The following is a 16,896-nucleotide window of genomic DNA, read 5'->3' as shown; positions in this document are numbered from 1 at the left end:
TTTGAGTGCATGCATCATTGGAATTCACCTTTGATTCCTCAAGGAATCCTCCCCCAATGACCAATGCCTTTCTAAAGGTCTCACTTTGTGGTGTGTCCTCAGATAAATATCTGGCAAGGTCAGCTTTATTCTCTGGGAGTGAGAGGAATCCCTGCCAATCCTGTGGCAGAGGCGCACATCTGATTCAGTTATTCTGCGAATGGGTGTTCCCCTTCTTCACCTTGTCCTTGTTCCTGCTTTAACAGATTCTTCAGTATATCTGTCAAAGACAACGTTAGTGCGACTATAGTCTGTGCCAGCCTGATACACATCTCACAAAGATGCCAGGAAAGCCTTTGAAGGTTTTTGCACCTTTTGGTTTCCCCAAAGCAACAACCAATGCTTGTCCATCAGTGATGAGTGTTGCACTACCAGAGATTGGACACTCAATTTTCTCCACAAGCTCCACAAGGATCGACTTTTGTCCAGTATGTAAAGAGCCACTTATTTCAGCGATTGATATGGGAGCCGGGAGAAGTTCATTCTGGAGTAGTTCCTCCAAGTCTACTTTCCTGCCTGATTCATAAGCAATGACCATCCTTTGCAGAATGGATCGGTCAGCCTTGATTGATTTGCCCTGTGGATCAGAGACCTTTTGGACATCATACATATTTGATACATATTTGAAAATGTTGGTGCCCTGCACTTTGCCAGAGGATTAGAGAATTTCTTGCTAGGCTGTCCTTCACCTGTGACCACAAGTCTCTCTTCTACAAATTTCTCAAGTTGTCTTTGCCTAAGGGCATTAGCATGAAGCAGGGCACTTGTAACTTCACTTGAAGCTTGATCCTTATTGGCTACATTTTCCATTGTCTCAGTTGGTTTGTCACGCTCTGCTAAAATTTTGAACCTGACAAGAACATCCACAACGTTATACACAGTCCTTCTTTAGGCGACTTTTTTCTGCCTCTTTGTGTCAGTGTCACCAAGAGTGAGCCCACACAATTTTCTTGTGTCTGAAGCAATTTGTGTTCTCATGTTGAAGGAGAGGGCCCATCTGCTTAGAGGAAAAGTTGTTTTTGTTAATCCAATGATCCCTCCTCCCCTTTTCCCAGTCCCATTTAGCCATTCCTGGGCCTGGTCAGGATCCACTTGGTTGAATTATGCCTTCCCCACCTTGACAACAAAATGTCCTGTCTGAATTGGTCCTCCACCTGTGCAGGAAGCTGGGTCATCTCTGTAAGCTATATGGCCCTCCACTTTGCATAGTTTAAGTGGTCATATCGGTGGACAACAGACTCTTCAAAAATTTCCCAACAGAAGGGGAATAATGTAATAGGGAGGTAACGTTGGGGAGCAAAATGTAGGAACCCACCAATGCTTCCTTTCAAGCCTTAATAAGATACTCCAAAAAGTCATAGAGTGCTCCCCTTAGGACCTGCATAAGTGTTTTTGTTCTGGAAGACTTTGGAAGCTCTTTAATAGCTACTCCCAGCATAGTAGTAGAAGTTATAGTATTGAGCAGGTGAAGCCTAGCATAAAATTCAGCTATGGCTGTCCTGAGATTTTTCTCATAGTGGTCCCAGATTGCTGGGTAGCATGTACAATGGGAGGCTTTTTCATCATATAAGGAAGGACAAGTGTTGCCTATTCCTTTGTAGAACTATCAGATACTAGGATCATGGAGACAAATGCTTTTATTTCTGCCATGAACTCTCGTTTCCCAGTCACCACAAAATTCTGAAATTCCATCTTCACATGATTGATTGTTTCAAAAGTGAAGAGACAAAAGGCTGGTGCTCCGAGAAAGGTTCTCTAACGTTGTTTTGCTATATTTTTCATTAAACTGAAGAAAGTTGCTTCTGTGGCTTTCAGTGTTATATTAATAGGTGTGACATTCGACTCCTTCAACAGTTTCCTATTGAAGGAATGACCAAGCACCATTCAGTATTGGGAAAGGCAGCACTGTCCTGAAGTTCTGTATGCTCAACCTCAATCATCGTTTTCCTTGCATTAATGAGGTATTTTCCATCTGGTGAAAGGATGCACTTTGAGGTGTCTCACCGAGGGTTATCATTATTATTCTCAGGGGTGGATATTGGTGCCTGTACTACATTATGATTTGAGGTTTTGTAATCTGACCTGGTCTCATTACTGTTACTAGTTGGAGCTCTGGGGGTGGTTAGGCTGTCTCTTATCACCCATTCTTATTTCAAATGGAATCTAGACAACTGACTCAACTTCTTATTGGGCTTGGTTTTTTTATTACCCTGTTCCCATGACCTAAGTTCTTTGGTGAGAAAACCAATCTCTGCCTGGGCAGACTGTGCAGCCTCTCTATCCTGTAGTTTATAGTATGAGAAATTTTCATACATCACACCCAATTCCATATCCAGGACAGACCTGAATTCTTCTTGGGAATCATGGATTGCATCTGTGATATGTTGACACTCAGTGGCAAGGTCATCCTTGATATGGTTCAAGATTTCCTCCTGGAAGTCTGAAAGTACAGCAAGCAGGATTTTCCTATCAGGGAAGTCTGCATGAACTGATTGATCCAAGGCAGTCATATCACCATTGCCTGGCAGTATAGAAGTCCAAGATAAATCACTACCCCTAGAAGGTACAGCCACTTCAGATGGAGTTGGGTGGACCCTATCAGGGTCCCCTTCAGTATCTGATTGCTGCATGGGAGAGGCAAGATTCTCATCTGAGGTATCTCGTGTAAAGCAGAAGACTGTTCCATAGATCTTCGGGATTCGTAAGGGAAATTTTAGTGGCTATATACACTTCATGGCAGGTATCAGTGACTTCTCTCCCAAGGAAAGACTCTTTGTCTCCATAGCATAAGTTGAAGTGGGAGTTCCTAGAATCCACTGCTGTTGGAGGATTGGCCCAAACGTAGATTCTGCTGGGAGAGGGATGGGAACGCACGCTGTTGGAGTTCTGCTGGAATGATGTAGTCTCCTTCTTCCTTACTCCTACTGAAACCTATAACTCATAGAGACATCTTAGAATGAGCTCTTTCATTATTTAAACTTGCTTAGAGAAGCATGTTGCATATTTTCCCCGTCTGGCAACCAACCAAATTCTCTATTCCTACAGGGCCTGGCTCATGGCAGGTATAGTAGTTATGAGTCATCACCACCTGTGAAGAGCAGATTGAGGAGTTTGCTGCGGCACCAGTGATCTGTGGGTCCTGCATAACAACAGCCCAGTAGTGATGTTAGCTACCTATATCACTGTATAAGCACCAGACACTTCAGAATAAAACAGGTTGACATAGCAACAAATATGTGTACGTAGTATGATAAAAGGTAACATGATCAATGGGTCATATCCATAAAATGGTAGTAATGTATTAAAATATTAATTCACAGCTACTACAATAACATTGCCATAAAGGATTTACTCACAGATGCTTCTAAACTCAATTAAGACAAAACTAAATGAATACTCATACAGTGTATTTCTATGCATTTTTTACCTGGTCTATTCCCAAACACCAGGTGAAGGTTATAGGCTACATTAGTTGGTACAAAATTAAAATAATTAATTATTGGAATTATTGTAACAAAATATATGAAACCAATATCTCTTAAGATTTTACAATGTTCAACAAAGCTTGCCATTACGAAAAAGTACTATTTGTATTCCCTTGGGAGAAAGACATCGCAACAATTTTTCTGAACACCTGTGACATCACTATCAGTGGAGTAATACCTGTCATAAGTAGATCAGCATGAATGTATTTTCTTTAACACTTGAAAAGAACCCTAATATCAAGGATAAGTGGGAAACTTTCTGTATCATAAAATACCACAAAGGAAATACTAGCCTTCAGTAAACACCTAGGCTCGTAAGTTAACCACAGTTGGGAACTGCTATCACGGCTGTGTTTCATAGGAAAGAAGTTAGGTTAACCCAATTGCCCCTTCAGTAACCTCTAATTATCTATCAGTGTTAAATAAGTTTCCATAACAAAATTGTCTAACATTGCATTAATGCTAGTTATTGCTTTGTTAAACAGGAAAAAATAGCACGGCAATTACAGCATGGCCTAGACATTTAATCCTAGGTTTTCACCTTGCAGGAGACCTTCTGGCTCTCAGTGTTAACAAATATAAGCCTGCCGGTTGAAATTTTAAGGAACTAAAATTTTTGTCTGGGTCTTAAAACTATGCACTTAGCTTTAAAGTTATGATCAAATTTGGTGGAGCAAACACAGGGTTACATGAACTTTGTGACAGACCAGAGTATAATGGAGAAGATAGCCAAATACGCACTGTTGTCACATCTGTGCTAGTGGGATGAAGGGAAAACTGAGGCAGTCGTTGTGGACAGGAGATAGAACCCTCCTGTCTTGAGTCCTTTATATTCTGCCACTGTGCCTACAAACACTATTCTGGCTGAGACCAACTATAAGAGAATTCTTTGAGATTGGTTGGTCTTTCTTATAGGGCCTTAGGGGGCCATGAGAGTGTAATGCCTTTGAGGATGAACAGTGGCTACATTATAGAAAATTAAATTTATACTACAATGTTCTTAGTTCATTTGCCAAGAACATGTCCGATGTAGCAGTCCTGTAAAAATGTCTCATTCTCTCCTCCCTCTCTTAATATATTGTTATTTTGTTATATGCTTTATACCAATGTATAAATCATCAATTTTATATATGTGACTTACCAAGTAATTACATAGCTACTAGCTTTCTACGCGGCAGTCTAACGAAATTAAAATTTTCGTGGTGGGACTACCATCGCTAGTGTAGCTTCAATTCGTTTTCTGCTAGCTCTTGATTAACGTCGGTAGTCTTGTGTAGTCACAGCTTCATCTTTTTTTTATTTTTTTGTCCTGTATTTTTGGTGAAGTATTCTCTCATTTTTTTGTGGTGGCTTTTCCTATCTTAGCAATATTGTTAGTTAACTTTATTTCTAAGATAGACAAATATGTCAGACTCCAGCTCTACAAGCATTTGTTATTGCATTGAGGGGTGTGAAATTGTTAAAGCAGCTTATGATTTGCACACTAAGTGTGGCAAGTGTAGGGAGCAGGAATGTAGTCGGGAGCTTACATGTCCAGAGTGTCAGGATTGGGCAGATAGTAAAGGGAAGTCCTTGAAATCCCATCTGGACAACTTAGACCGACATAGGAAAAGGAAGGCGGCCCTTAGAGCTGAAAGTAGAGCTAGTCATGAGATTCCTTCTTTACCTGATGTGATAGAAGATAGCTCTGTTTCTTCTCCTTTGATTCATGTTATGTCCCCCATCCTTAGCCCTCGTACACATTTACCCCACACTCCTTTACCAGGTTCCCATGCTTCCCATCCCAACAATGTTGCCAGTCTCAAAGCAAAATTTGAAGCCATTACTGTTATGGAATTAACTTCCTCTTTCAGGGATATTGTGATGAAAATGGGGCCAAGTGTTAGTGTTGCACCCAGAGACAGTGTTGTGAGTGTTGAGGAGGTGGCTGTCCATTCCCTGGTGCTCCTAGACAAAGGTCACTGTCCCGCTCCCCCTCACCGGGGAGAAGACATACCGGAGGTCCAAGGGAGGCCAGTGGGGTTTTGCCCATGGTTAGTCACCTCCCTCCGTTGAGCCTGTTGCACAGTCCCGGGCTACGACAGCGTGCTACTGAAAAGGGGTCTCATTCAGTGCTTCTCATATATCGTTGGATTCAAAGACTTTGCCAGACGCGAGGCGTCAACAGTGTTGATCTTCCGTCTCTCGGCCTCTGAATAGACAATTCGATGTGGAAGACAGCTTTCCACCTTCTGTCAAGAGATATAAGGAGGCTAGTGTTAGTCAGCCTTCCTGCAGTTTCACTGTTCCTCCTGCTACCGCTTCTGCTTGTCATCAACCTCCTTGGGATGGTCCAGGACCTCTTTCGAGTCATGAGCAACCATTTTTGTCTTTAAGTGACATGATACTTCGAGTAAGCTCCCATCACCGTTTGCTAAGGCGCTCTCAGCTCGGAGCACTCCTCTATTTCGACTTGCTTGATGCCTGCTTTGCACCTGACCGCTTGGCACCAACTGTGGAGCATTCAGTGCCAAGTGTGGCGCATTCGGCTTCAACTGTGGAGCGTTTAGCATCAGCATTTGGGCACTCGGCATCAAAAGTGGGGCGCTTGGCTCCTCTTCCTTCTTCATCAGCTCAGGAAAATTCTCCTTTAGCCCTGATTAAGTGTCAGCTTGAGGAACTTATGTGCGTTTTAAAAAGAAACTGTCACTTCCAAGAGGACGAGGACAAACTGGAACAAGATACTGCTCCTTTGTCTGCTTATTCGTCATTGCGAAAAATTTTTCTGGCAAATTTTCCAGATTTCTTCGAGCCTGCTGCTCCTGTTTCCCCAGCCTTGACATTTCTTATGAGGAAATGAACTGTTGACATCATTTGCCTCCCCAAGCTAGTGGTTTCCTCTTCCTCAAAGAAATTTTTTCGAGAGGTGGACGAGTGGCTGGCCATGAAGAGGGACCAAGGTAAAGCCCTCCACTGGGGGAAGCTCCTTCCTTGGGAGTCTCTGCTGCCTCCCAGGGGGTTTTCTTCAATTTGGTCAATGCCACTCGTTGTTCTGCATTCTCTGCAGCCAAGATTTCCTTCTTGTCACCCGAACTGGACCATCTTGCCAAGAATCTGTTCAAGGTATTAGAAATTTTTTGCCTCCTTGATTGGATTGTGGGGTGCTTTAGCTGGAAAAATCGAGGATTGTCTGGTCTTGGCCGAAGATTTCTCTTCTTACTGGTTCGGAGTAGTGTCTTGCACAGGAACAGTTCATCTGAGCTCGCCTCCCTGTTTTTTATGCGAATCTTGAAGAAGTGAGGGCTGCAGTTCGCCTTTGCCACTAATGGAGTCACTGCAACACAGAAGTCAGCTCTCTTGCTCTCTCCGTTAGGCAGATCCCATCTCTTGCCCCAAGACACTGTTAAGGAGATCCTCTCTGACCTTCACAAGAAATTGATGACTGATTTTCTGGCTCAATTTTCCAAGCAGCCTAAGGATGCTCCTGCAACAACAACCAAGTCCTTCTCTCCTCTACAGCAGACCTTTCAGGGAGGAAAGTATGGACCTTAATCTAGACCTCGGACCTATATACACCTCTGCCTAGACCAACCAAAATGTCTTTACCAGCTGCCAAGAAATGAGAACACAGTCCTTTGTGCCCTGGTCAAAGCCAGACTACATCTCTTTTAGGAGGAATGGAGCCGCAGAGGGGCAGAACCTTGGGTAGTCCAAGTATTCAGGAAAGGATTTTCCAGCCCTTTCCATGAAAAACCTCCCTTATCCAAGTTGCCGATCAACTTGACTGCCTACTTGACTCACTTTGAAAAGCTTGCTGCTTTTTCTCTAGAAGTAGATTCCCTTCTTCGCAAACGGGCAATAGAGGAGGTTTTAGATCTCAATTCAGAGGGATTTTAATATCGTGTCTTCATGGTCCCCAAGTCAGCTTCCTGAATTGTTTCTTGCTGAAAACTAAATTTCATATGAAAACCAGTCTAAGTTATGTCCTCTCTCCTTCGGGGTGACTGGATGGTTACCCTAGGCATGCAGGATGCCCTTTTTTTTCCATGTCCCGATATATCCAGATTCAAGAAAATTCCTGCACCTTGTATATCGGGGCAAAGTTCTCCATTTTCGAGCCTTGTGCTTCGGCCTGTCTACCGTCCCACAAGTGTTCACTCGAATCCTAGCTCCTCTTGGGAAACGGCTTCACCTTCCCAGTGTCAACGTTTGTCTCTATCTTGGCGATTGGCTGCTTTGCTCTCCTTGGACTTGCTCAGTGCTTCAGTGGATGAGTCTGCTGGGGACCTGGGCCTCAGTAGAACCGTTCATTACGAGGGGCAGGCTTCACTTGAGGCCTCTTCAGTTTTATCTAAGCATGCTGGAGTGGGAAACCCAACCGGACTCCTTCCTTTTCCCCTATCTCCTCAAGATGGACCTTCGATGGCGGTTGTCCGTAGAAAGACTTTGAGAGGGGAGTCTCTTCTACTGTTGCACCCAGAATTTTCTTCCGACACTTCAGGAGGTCTGGGGAGCCCTTCTAGGGAGTCGGAAATTCTCAAGGATGTAGCCTGTAGATCAGAGAGCTCCACATCTATGTGAAGGAACTAAGGGCCATTTGTCTGAGTTTCCAAGTTTTTTCTCCTTTAGTTTCTGGCAAAGCAGTAGCGGTTTAAGCGGACATCACCATGGCGCCGTCTTATGTCCGCAAACAAGAGGGCACCCACTCCTTCTCTCTCTGCGAGTCTGCGAAAGACCTCCTTCTCTGGGCAGATCAGTACCAGGTGAAGTTTATTACTCACTTCTTGCAGGGAAAATCGAATGTCCTTGCAGATGAATTGAATCGCTGCAATCAGGTGTTGCCAATGGAGTGGACTCAGGACTCCCTTGGATGCGACGATTTCTGGGTACTTTGAGACAAACTAACTGTGGACCTCTTCTCAACATCGAGAAATCATCGTTTGCCTCCCTGTTACTCCCCAGTCCCGGACCCTCTCACATGGGCGACAGATGTCATGCTGTTGGATTGGACGGGCCTAGATGTCCACACCTTCCCAACTTTCGGATTGATCAGGGAGGCAATCAACAAGTTCTCCTCTCAACAGAAAGTCTCAATGACCCTGACCGCTCTGTTCTGGCCCAGAAAGGAATAGTTTCTGGGTCTGCTGTGTCTGTTTATGGACTTCCCAAGACTTCTGCCACAAAGACTGTCATTACTCAAACAACCCCACTTCCTCAGGTCCCATCAAGGATTGTCCTCTCTGGCCCTAAGAGGCTTCAGACTGTCAGGAGCCTCGTCAGAGCTAAAAGGCTTTTTGAAGCAAGGTACAGAAGCTTTTGCTAGGTGCAAGAGATCTTCTGCTAGCAGGCTCTACCAGTCCAAGTGGCCAGTTTTCAGAGGATAATACCGACAAAATAACATCTCGTCTTCTGAAACCTCTATAAACCAGTTAGCTGACTTTTTACCTTTCCTGAGGACTGATAGGAAGTTGTCTTCCTCCACCATCAAGGGGTATAGGTTATTGTTTAACCATCAGCGACCTTATCAGTTCCTTTGAAACTTCCAAATTAGAAAGGCCCGGATTTCTCTCCTAGAATTTGGACACTGTTCTGAAGTGGCTTATGAGCTCATCTTTCAAACACCTTAGCTCAATCTCTTTTAAGAGTCTCATGAGGGAGACTCTCTTGCTTGTGGGAATAGCGATCGCCAAACTCTTTAACGAGTAGCAAGCCTTTAACATGAGAGTAGGTTTTTCAAATGGAAATGTATTCTCTCTCTCTCTCTTCTCTCTCTCTCTCTCTCTCTCTCTCTCTCTCTCTCTCTCTCTCTCTCTCTCTCTCTCTCTCTCTCTATTCCTCATCCAGAATGAGGACGTTTCCAAGCCATGGCCTTGCTTGTTTGTTATTAAGAATGTACTTTCTTTCTTCCTTAGAAGTTTGATTACAGAAGTGCATTCTCAAGTTCAGGAAGATGTTTATCTTCCCTTAAGGTCAAAGCTCATGAGGTTTGAGTACTCGCACTCAGCCTGGACCACCCCTTTTTTCGACTCGTTTGGCGCCTGCTTTGTCAATCTTCCGCACCCGACCGATTGGTGCCAACTTCTGACTGTGGAGGGTTCAGTGCCAACATTTGGGCACTCGATGTTAACAGTGGGGCACTCAACGCCAATCTCCGGATGCTCAGCGCCAACTTCCATGATCCATGGCTGGCATAGTTGGGAAAGGAAGCATAGGGGGCTCTCTGTCTCTCTACTGTCTCTTTGCCTTGTTGTGAGGTTGTTGAGTTTAAGGGAAGTCTGGAAGTACAGTGTACCTGGAGTACCCACCAGTTTTTAATGGTTGGGGTGGTGGTTCTTTACTTTGCTTGTAGTTGACAGTGTTGTGTTTATTCTGGTCTATGACGAGGGCAAGGGCGCTATTTTCTGTCTTTGTCAGCCATCGGTGAACTTCCATGGTTGCATGCCCTCTACAGGTTAAGATGAGCGTCTACCAGAAGCAGCTCTCTTACCAGATAAGGTACAACAAGCATTGACTCAATGCTAGCAACCTTTCTAGTTCAAAGTCATTATCTTTATTAATGTTTTGGATTAGAACATGTCCATGATTCCCACCTCGCAATATAGAATCAGCTGTGCAATTGCTTCATAAGTCACGTATATAAAAATGACATTTTTATGATAAAGTGAGAACATTTAAATGTAAATATGACATTTTTATGATAAAATAAAGTTTTATATACTTACCAAGCAATTACATAATCAGAGCCCGCCCTCCTTTCCGTAATGGATATTTAGGCATCAAACGAATTGAAGCTCTATGCTGAGTTGTACCTATCAGTCCCGAAAGTGGGCAGGATCTTGTCATCTACACTAGCAATGGCAGTGCCACTGCGAAAATTTGAATTTCTTTAGACTGCCGTGTAGAAAGCTAGTAGCTATGTAATTGCTTGGTAAGTATATGTAAAACTTTATTTTATCATAAAAATGTCATATTTACACTTAAATGTTCTTAGTTCGTTTTTCAATTTAATGTGAGTTGTAGCTTACATAAGCATTCTTGTGAATGTCTGTTTTTTGCTCCCTTTTTTCTCTCTTGTGTTGATGAAGCTCATATCACTTGATAAAATATGATTTAATATACTGTACAGTAAACCCCCGTATTCGGGGGGATGCATACCACACCCCCCGCGAATAGCTAAAATCCTCAAATACCTAGAACTGCCTATTTTGATAGTTCAAACACATACAAAACTAAAAATGCTTATACAGTATAAAGTGTACTCTGTACATACACGGTATAGTAATTATTAGTATCAGCTAATTCTGGAGGTTCATGCAGAGTGACTTATGATAATTCACTAAAAAGAGAAATTGAATAACACACAAGAATTAGCTTAGCCTACACTATGGTATACCGTGTACATATATGGTAGCCTAGCCTACATTATACTGGTTATTGGCGGGGTTCCGTTTCTGAGGGTGTGATGATAACCGAAAATCGGTGATTTTCGCCGCTTTTTCAGCGATTTTCGGGGGTTATCAGTGCCAAAAAGTGCTGATTTTTGGTTATCGGCGCTTCTATTAGGTATGTATCAGCGCCAATACCCAGTTATCAGCGCCGATAAACGGAAATCGGCGATTTTTGGCGTAGAAAATTGCTGATTTTCGTCGCTTGACAAGCGCCATAAAACCGGATTGCTGTTAACCGAACCTGCCATTAACTGGGTACTGCCTGTAATATTGTATTATACAAACATCAGCATAACGAATATGCATCTTTTCCATGGGTCTTTCAAAATGTTATGCTTTAATTCACTGTATCCAACAATATTGTGTATATTCTTATATTGCTTTTGTATTATAAATTGCAATCATAGTGATCAGTGTCTTGGTTTGGAAATCGATTACGCGGTAAGTTTGTTTTGCCGTATTTAACCCAGTTCAGAGCACTTTTCTTGCTTCCAGTTAGTGTCAATGAATCTCTAGATACTTTATTTATATGGGACAAGGTTATTTTTCATTATAGGAAGTGTTTTAAGTCGAAATATAACTTTAATATGTCTTGCTGTGAAAGTAATTTAGCATTTTTTTCGTTAATAGATGACGGCCGTTTGGGGACATGTTTGTTTTGTGTAAAGAAATAATTCAAGATTCCGTTCGCTATTTTCACTTGATTTCATCATAATACGAGCTTTACGTATTTATCGTTTATCGGCATAAAAATGGCAGTATCGTGTTCTTTCATGCCCATAGTTCTGATTAAAATACTTTCTCTCCAATTTTAATTACGGTTGGGTTTCATCCATGTTGCCGATGCATGATAATTTAGTCATTAGCAGCTTGAACATTGTTTTCTCAGCTTCAGCTAAAACTTGCAGCTTAAATTTAGCAGTATATTTCCTTGCCAATCTTTTATCCATACCGAATAAGGGTATAATGTAAAAATATATCAGTCCTGTTCTACTTAACGTCATTTCTACTGTAACTACGGTAATTGTGTATTACCGTATGATGGTTGAAATACAAGCAAAATGGCTGATGTTATCCGATTCAGTAATAAGCAAAACAACAGTTTCTTGTTTGGTTGTTTTTTGGCTTTACGCATTTACACAAGAGTATAACGTTAGTAACAATATTTTTATCATTCTCTTTTACTTTTTTAACTAGAAGATGGGATAAAGAGATGGAGGAAAAGAAGTTGGTCCATTGCAATTCGGTCTCTCTCGCTGCCTGAATGTATGCTGCTGCTTGCGCCCCCGCGAAATTTAAAAATATTTGAAATAATGTTGTTTCGGTATTAATTGCTTACCCCACCACAAAATCAAATTATCTTAAGGCAAATTATCGAAACTCTAGCACTACCTGGGTACCTGAGTATTTTAATACTTTTATAACAAAAAGTGCATTTAGTCATGAAAATGATATGTAAATACAGTAATTGGTGAATATTTCTCAGTGAAAAAACTGCAGATGGGTGAATTTTCAGCAAATACTGTAATGCGTATATATGTTCCATAGAGAAATCTGCGAATCGGTGAGTCCGCAAATACGGGGGTTTACTGGAATTATGGTAATCATATAATATAGTGCATTACATGTGTAACGATTAATAAATTTTTTTGTGTCATACCAAATAAATGGCATTGTTGCTGTAATCTATTACATTGATTTCCTTTGCTGCCTTTCTTTGTGTGTTGTGTGGTTGTCCCTCCTCTACCCTTTCCCCCTCCCCTCCCCTTTCCTCTTTCCCCTTCCACTCCCCTCCCTTTCCCCCCTCTCCTCCCCCTTCCCCTTCCCTTTCCCCCTTCCCCTCCCATTTCCCTTCCCCCTTCCCTGATGACATAGGATGTGTTGAGATTTAGTACTATTAACAAAATGTTTAGAAATTTCTAAGGACAATTTTTTTTTTATAAAAGTAATGTACTCATTTTTCAAATCAAAATATAACTTGCTTGACCTTTATATGAAGTGTTTAATTAACCTCTTGTGGTAATTATGAACCACCTGCATTATGAGGATCACAGTAAATACTACTGTTATACAGCTGGAGTCTTTAAGATTTAAGATGTTACAATCCAATGGGCATTTTTCCAGGAGGTGGAAGAAATGATTCCAAAGACAAATTCTGGATTTCTCCCTCAAGGGAAGCGGATCTGACAGGAAGCCGTTTAGGGGCTGAATATGGCTTCACAGGATCCTGGGGTCTTTAAGAATTTAAGACGTTATAATCCAATGGGCATTTCTCCAGGAATGCTTCAGGAGCTGAAGACTGCTTCAAAGGATCCTGGAGTTGTGAAGATGTCTTTCAAGAATAATATTTTAATAACTGTCCAGAAATTTTCAACATTAAGTGACCCAACGGTATATAATAAAGGATTTTTGGCTAAGCTTTGTTATTTTTGTTTCGAAGTGGGCTCAGTGGGTAATTCTAGAATAACAGCAGGTACTACTGGTGATGGTCCAGAACCACAAGTGGCATCAGCATTGGTTCAAAACCCATCACCAGCTGCTCCTGCACCTACACCAAGATATGGTCAGTTGTTTGTAAATGACTGAAAGGTAAACGGGGCTGGTGCTGCCCATAGACTTTTGATGACTATTATTAGTAGGGCTAATTTAACTGTGGGTATGGTATGGGTATGGTGCGGATACGGGTATGGGTATGGTATGCATATGGATATGAGTATGGGCATGGGTATTGGAATGGTATGGTTTGGATATGGATTGGATATGGGTATGGGTATGGTAAGGGTATGGGTATGGTACAGGTATGGGTATGGGTATCGGTATCACTATGGGTTTGGGTATAGTTTGGGAACAAAAATGGTAGTTACTTGTTGATTACAAAATCAGTGCACAAGTGTATGAACATACTTGTATGCAGTACTTACATATCTATTTTATTTCTGGGTGTATTGATGTTTTCATTGTGTATTTCAAAGCTTGCAAGACCATACTGAAACATTGTCATTATAGGTAATTGGAAATTACCTATAATGAAAATTATGTAAAACAATGGCTATCATGATCATTGTAGCCTTCATTATACATTTTTCATAATTTTACATTACACCCACTTGTCATTTAATAAATAATTCACTTCACAACATTCTTCATCCAAGAGAGTAACAGTAAACCTACCATCCAAATATTCTGCACATTTATGCATATACCTGGTAGTAGCAAATACATAAGTGATGACATAGCAACCTTATCCAAAAGTGGTGTCGCCCCTCCCAGTGCCAACTAGCCTCCAAAGATGCAGGAGTAGGTGACTCTACAAGCAATCAAACTGCGGGCCAGGTACATCTCCAGCAAGAAAAATGTCCTGGCAGATCAGTTGAGTCACCAGGGTCAGGAAGTTGGCACAGAGTAGTTCCTGTACCCAACAGTAGCAGAGAGGCTTTTCAACCTGTGCAACCCACAGATCCATAGGTAGCCATGCAGGAGCTTTTCAACACGTGTGTAGATAAACAAGAGTCTTTCAACTCCCATGGGAAATATAGACATATATTTCTTTTGCCCATTCAGTCTTCTCTGCCTGGTCATCAACAGTTTTCATCACACAAGCTTTTGGACGACTTTGATTGCCCCTGATTTGCCTCACACTGAGTGGTATGCAGACCTCTTGACCCTCCTAATAGACATTCATGGGTATCTTCCCCTGTGGCCCACTCTCCTGTGTCAACCACACATTTGCAGGTATCATCTGGCAATTTAGTCCCTGAAAAACATGGGGAGAGGATATCCAGCATCTTCTACAAGAGGCTTTTCTTGCAAGGCAGTGTCAGAAATGTCTGGGTACTTCTGTTGCTCCCCCACAAATGTGTACCAGGGGAAGTGGGCCATCTTTTGCAATTGGTGTTATACTAAGAGGGCAGTTGTACTCCTCCAAGGTTCTTGTTTTGCACATGAAGCAAGAAGTGGAGGAAGAAGACAGGGACTTGACACAGCTAGACAGGGCTTCTTGTTTGGAAGTTTTGGATTTGGTTTTTGACATATTTGGTCTGAAGAGACAGCCTCAACTGCCAAATGTCATATCAACTCCTCCTCAAGATGACTACCAACAATGTCTTTAGCTATTTCAGACATTTTGGCTGATGTGAGAATGTGGATGGAGGTAGGGATATGTGCAAGAGCCATGACAGGTGCTTTCTTTACTAGTGACTTTGCTGGCCATCACCAAACTCTTTCCTACTTAGTTCTGTCCATCCCCTTCACACCTCTAGTCTTGGATCATACCTGATCTGTCCTTAGTACCCTCGAAGCCTTTTGTTTGTACCTGGATTGATTGGTCCATAGAATGGACTTTAGTGTCAAGATCCATTATGTTCTCAAAACTTCGTTAGCTGCATTCTCCTAGGGTAAACATAGTTAACCTTTTATCTCTATCCCTCCCTTGACTGACTGTTGTGGTAAATTTTCTCTTGATTGCAGTTGGATTTGTAATTATAAAATTTTTATGCCATCTAGTTTCATATTGAAGTCTAATTACCCCTTTCTTCTTCAGAGTACTGTTAGAGTACTGCAGTCTTTGAAGCCTTGTGCAAAGTTAGGTTCCTTGAAGACTCATTGTCTAGTTATTCTTAACTTGCGTACAGCCTCTTATGTGCAAAGTCCTGCTGGTGACTTTAGGAATGAGACAATCTGAAGCTTGTTGCTTTTCTTTAGCTGTTAACTTTGTCTATCTCGAGAGTTTTGAGGTACCACCCCTTTCTGATATGATGTCCTGAAATATAAAGTCTTCAGACTTTCATAATTTTTCCAATACTGTATTTGTATATTTATGGTAGAATGAGTTCCTCGTTGGATGAGTCGGTATAGTTCTCGGCTAGCACTCTGCTGGGCCCACGTTCGAGTCTCCGGCTGGCCAATGAAGAATTAGAGGAATTTATTTCTGGTGATAGAAATTCATTTCTTGGTATAATGTGGTTCAGATTCCACAATAAGCTGTAGGTCCCATTGCTAGGTAACCAATTGGTTCTTAGCCACCTAAAATAAGTCTAATCCTTGGGCCAGCCCTAGGAGAGCTGTTAATCAGCTCAGTGGTCTGGTTAAACTAAGGTATACTTACTTATAGTAAAATGATCCTGAAGCTTGTGGGTTGCTGTATCTACACACTTGGTTGTTGTCAGCATTTTTTGCTTATTCCTGAAGTATTAAACTGCATGTTTTTAAGTTATAGTGGCATAGGAGTCAAAATCTTTTAAATTTTATTACTGTTTGCTTTTCTTAACCATAGTATGTAATTTAATTAATTCACAATTTTAATTATAGGTTGACGTGGCAGGTGGTGTAAGTGGTGAAGGAAGTGCTGAAAGTTCTTATGGTGGAACAGTGACACCATCTGATTCTGTTGCCACTTTCCACTCAGCTGCAACTCTCCCAGTGTCTGCATCCATTGATCCAATTTCATCTTCATCACCCAACTACAGGGTTGAGCATGTCATCTTGGGAAGAGTGAGAGGAGGTTATTCATCCACTTACACGAGATCTATTAGGATGTGGTCAGCTATTAAGAGTAAGTAAATTTTTGGCAAAAATATTCATCATTTAAGAAGTATAAGATTATGTTCATCATAATTTTTATATCTTTTTCCATACTGTAAACAAACCATTACCTAACCTAGCCTTACTCAACAAATTGGGAGTTGACAACTGCATTTTACATTTAATATTCATTACAAGATAGTGAACTTACCACCATATGAAGTGAGAGCTTCCCTCATTTGTGGAAAACTCGTGTCATTTATATATAATATATTTGGTTCGAATGACAAACTTCATCACCTTGTGATGTGCTGTTTATAATGGTTTTTTGTTATGTTTAGCCTCTTCCACAACTATATAGTATTGCCATTTGCCCATGCTTTTTTTTTTAGGGACACCTGATGTTCTTTGTTTTCAGTGTATTA

The 16,896-nt window shown here is 41.6% G+C and overlaps 1 protein-coding gene across 3 annotated transcripts in view; it reads left to right on the top strand.

The window, feature by feature from the left end:
• Ent3 (equilibrative nucleoside transporter 3) overlaps positions 1–16,896 on the top strand; it is a 147,287-nt gene that overhangs the window by 102,211 nt on the left and 28,180 nt on the right. For all 3 annotated transcript variants that reach the window (XM_067107325.1, XM_067107323.1, XM_067107324.1), the window contains exon 9: positions 16,259–16,502. In XM_067107325.1, the coding sequence (XP_066963426.1) occupies positions 16,259–16,502 (244 nt within the window). The remainder of the gene's footprint in view (positions 1–16,258; positions 16,503–16,896) is intronic.

The sequence above is a fragment of the Macrobrachium rosenbergii genome, chromosome 8, assembly GCF_040412425.1.
Source record: "Macrobrachium rosenbergii isolate ZJJX-2024 chromosome 8, ASM4041242v1, whole genome shotgun sequence".
NCBI lineage: Eukaryota > Metazoa > Arthropoda > Malacostraca > Decapoda > Palaemonidae > Macrobrachium > Macrobrachium rosenbergii.
This window is presented reverse-complemented; position numbering and strand designations above follow the sequence as displayed.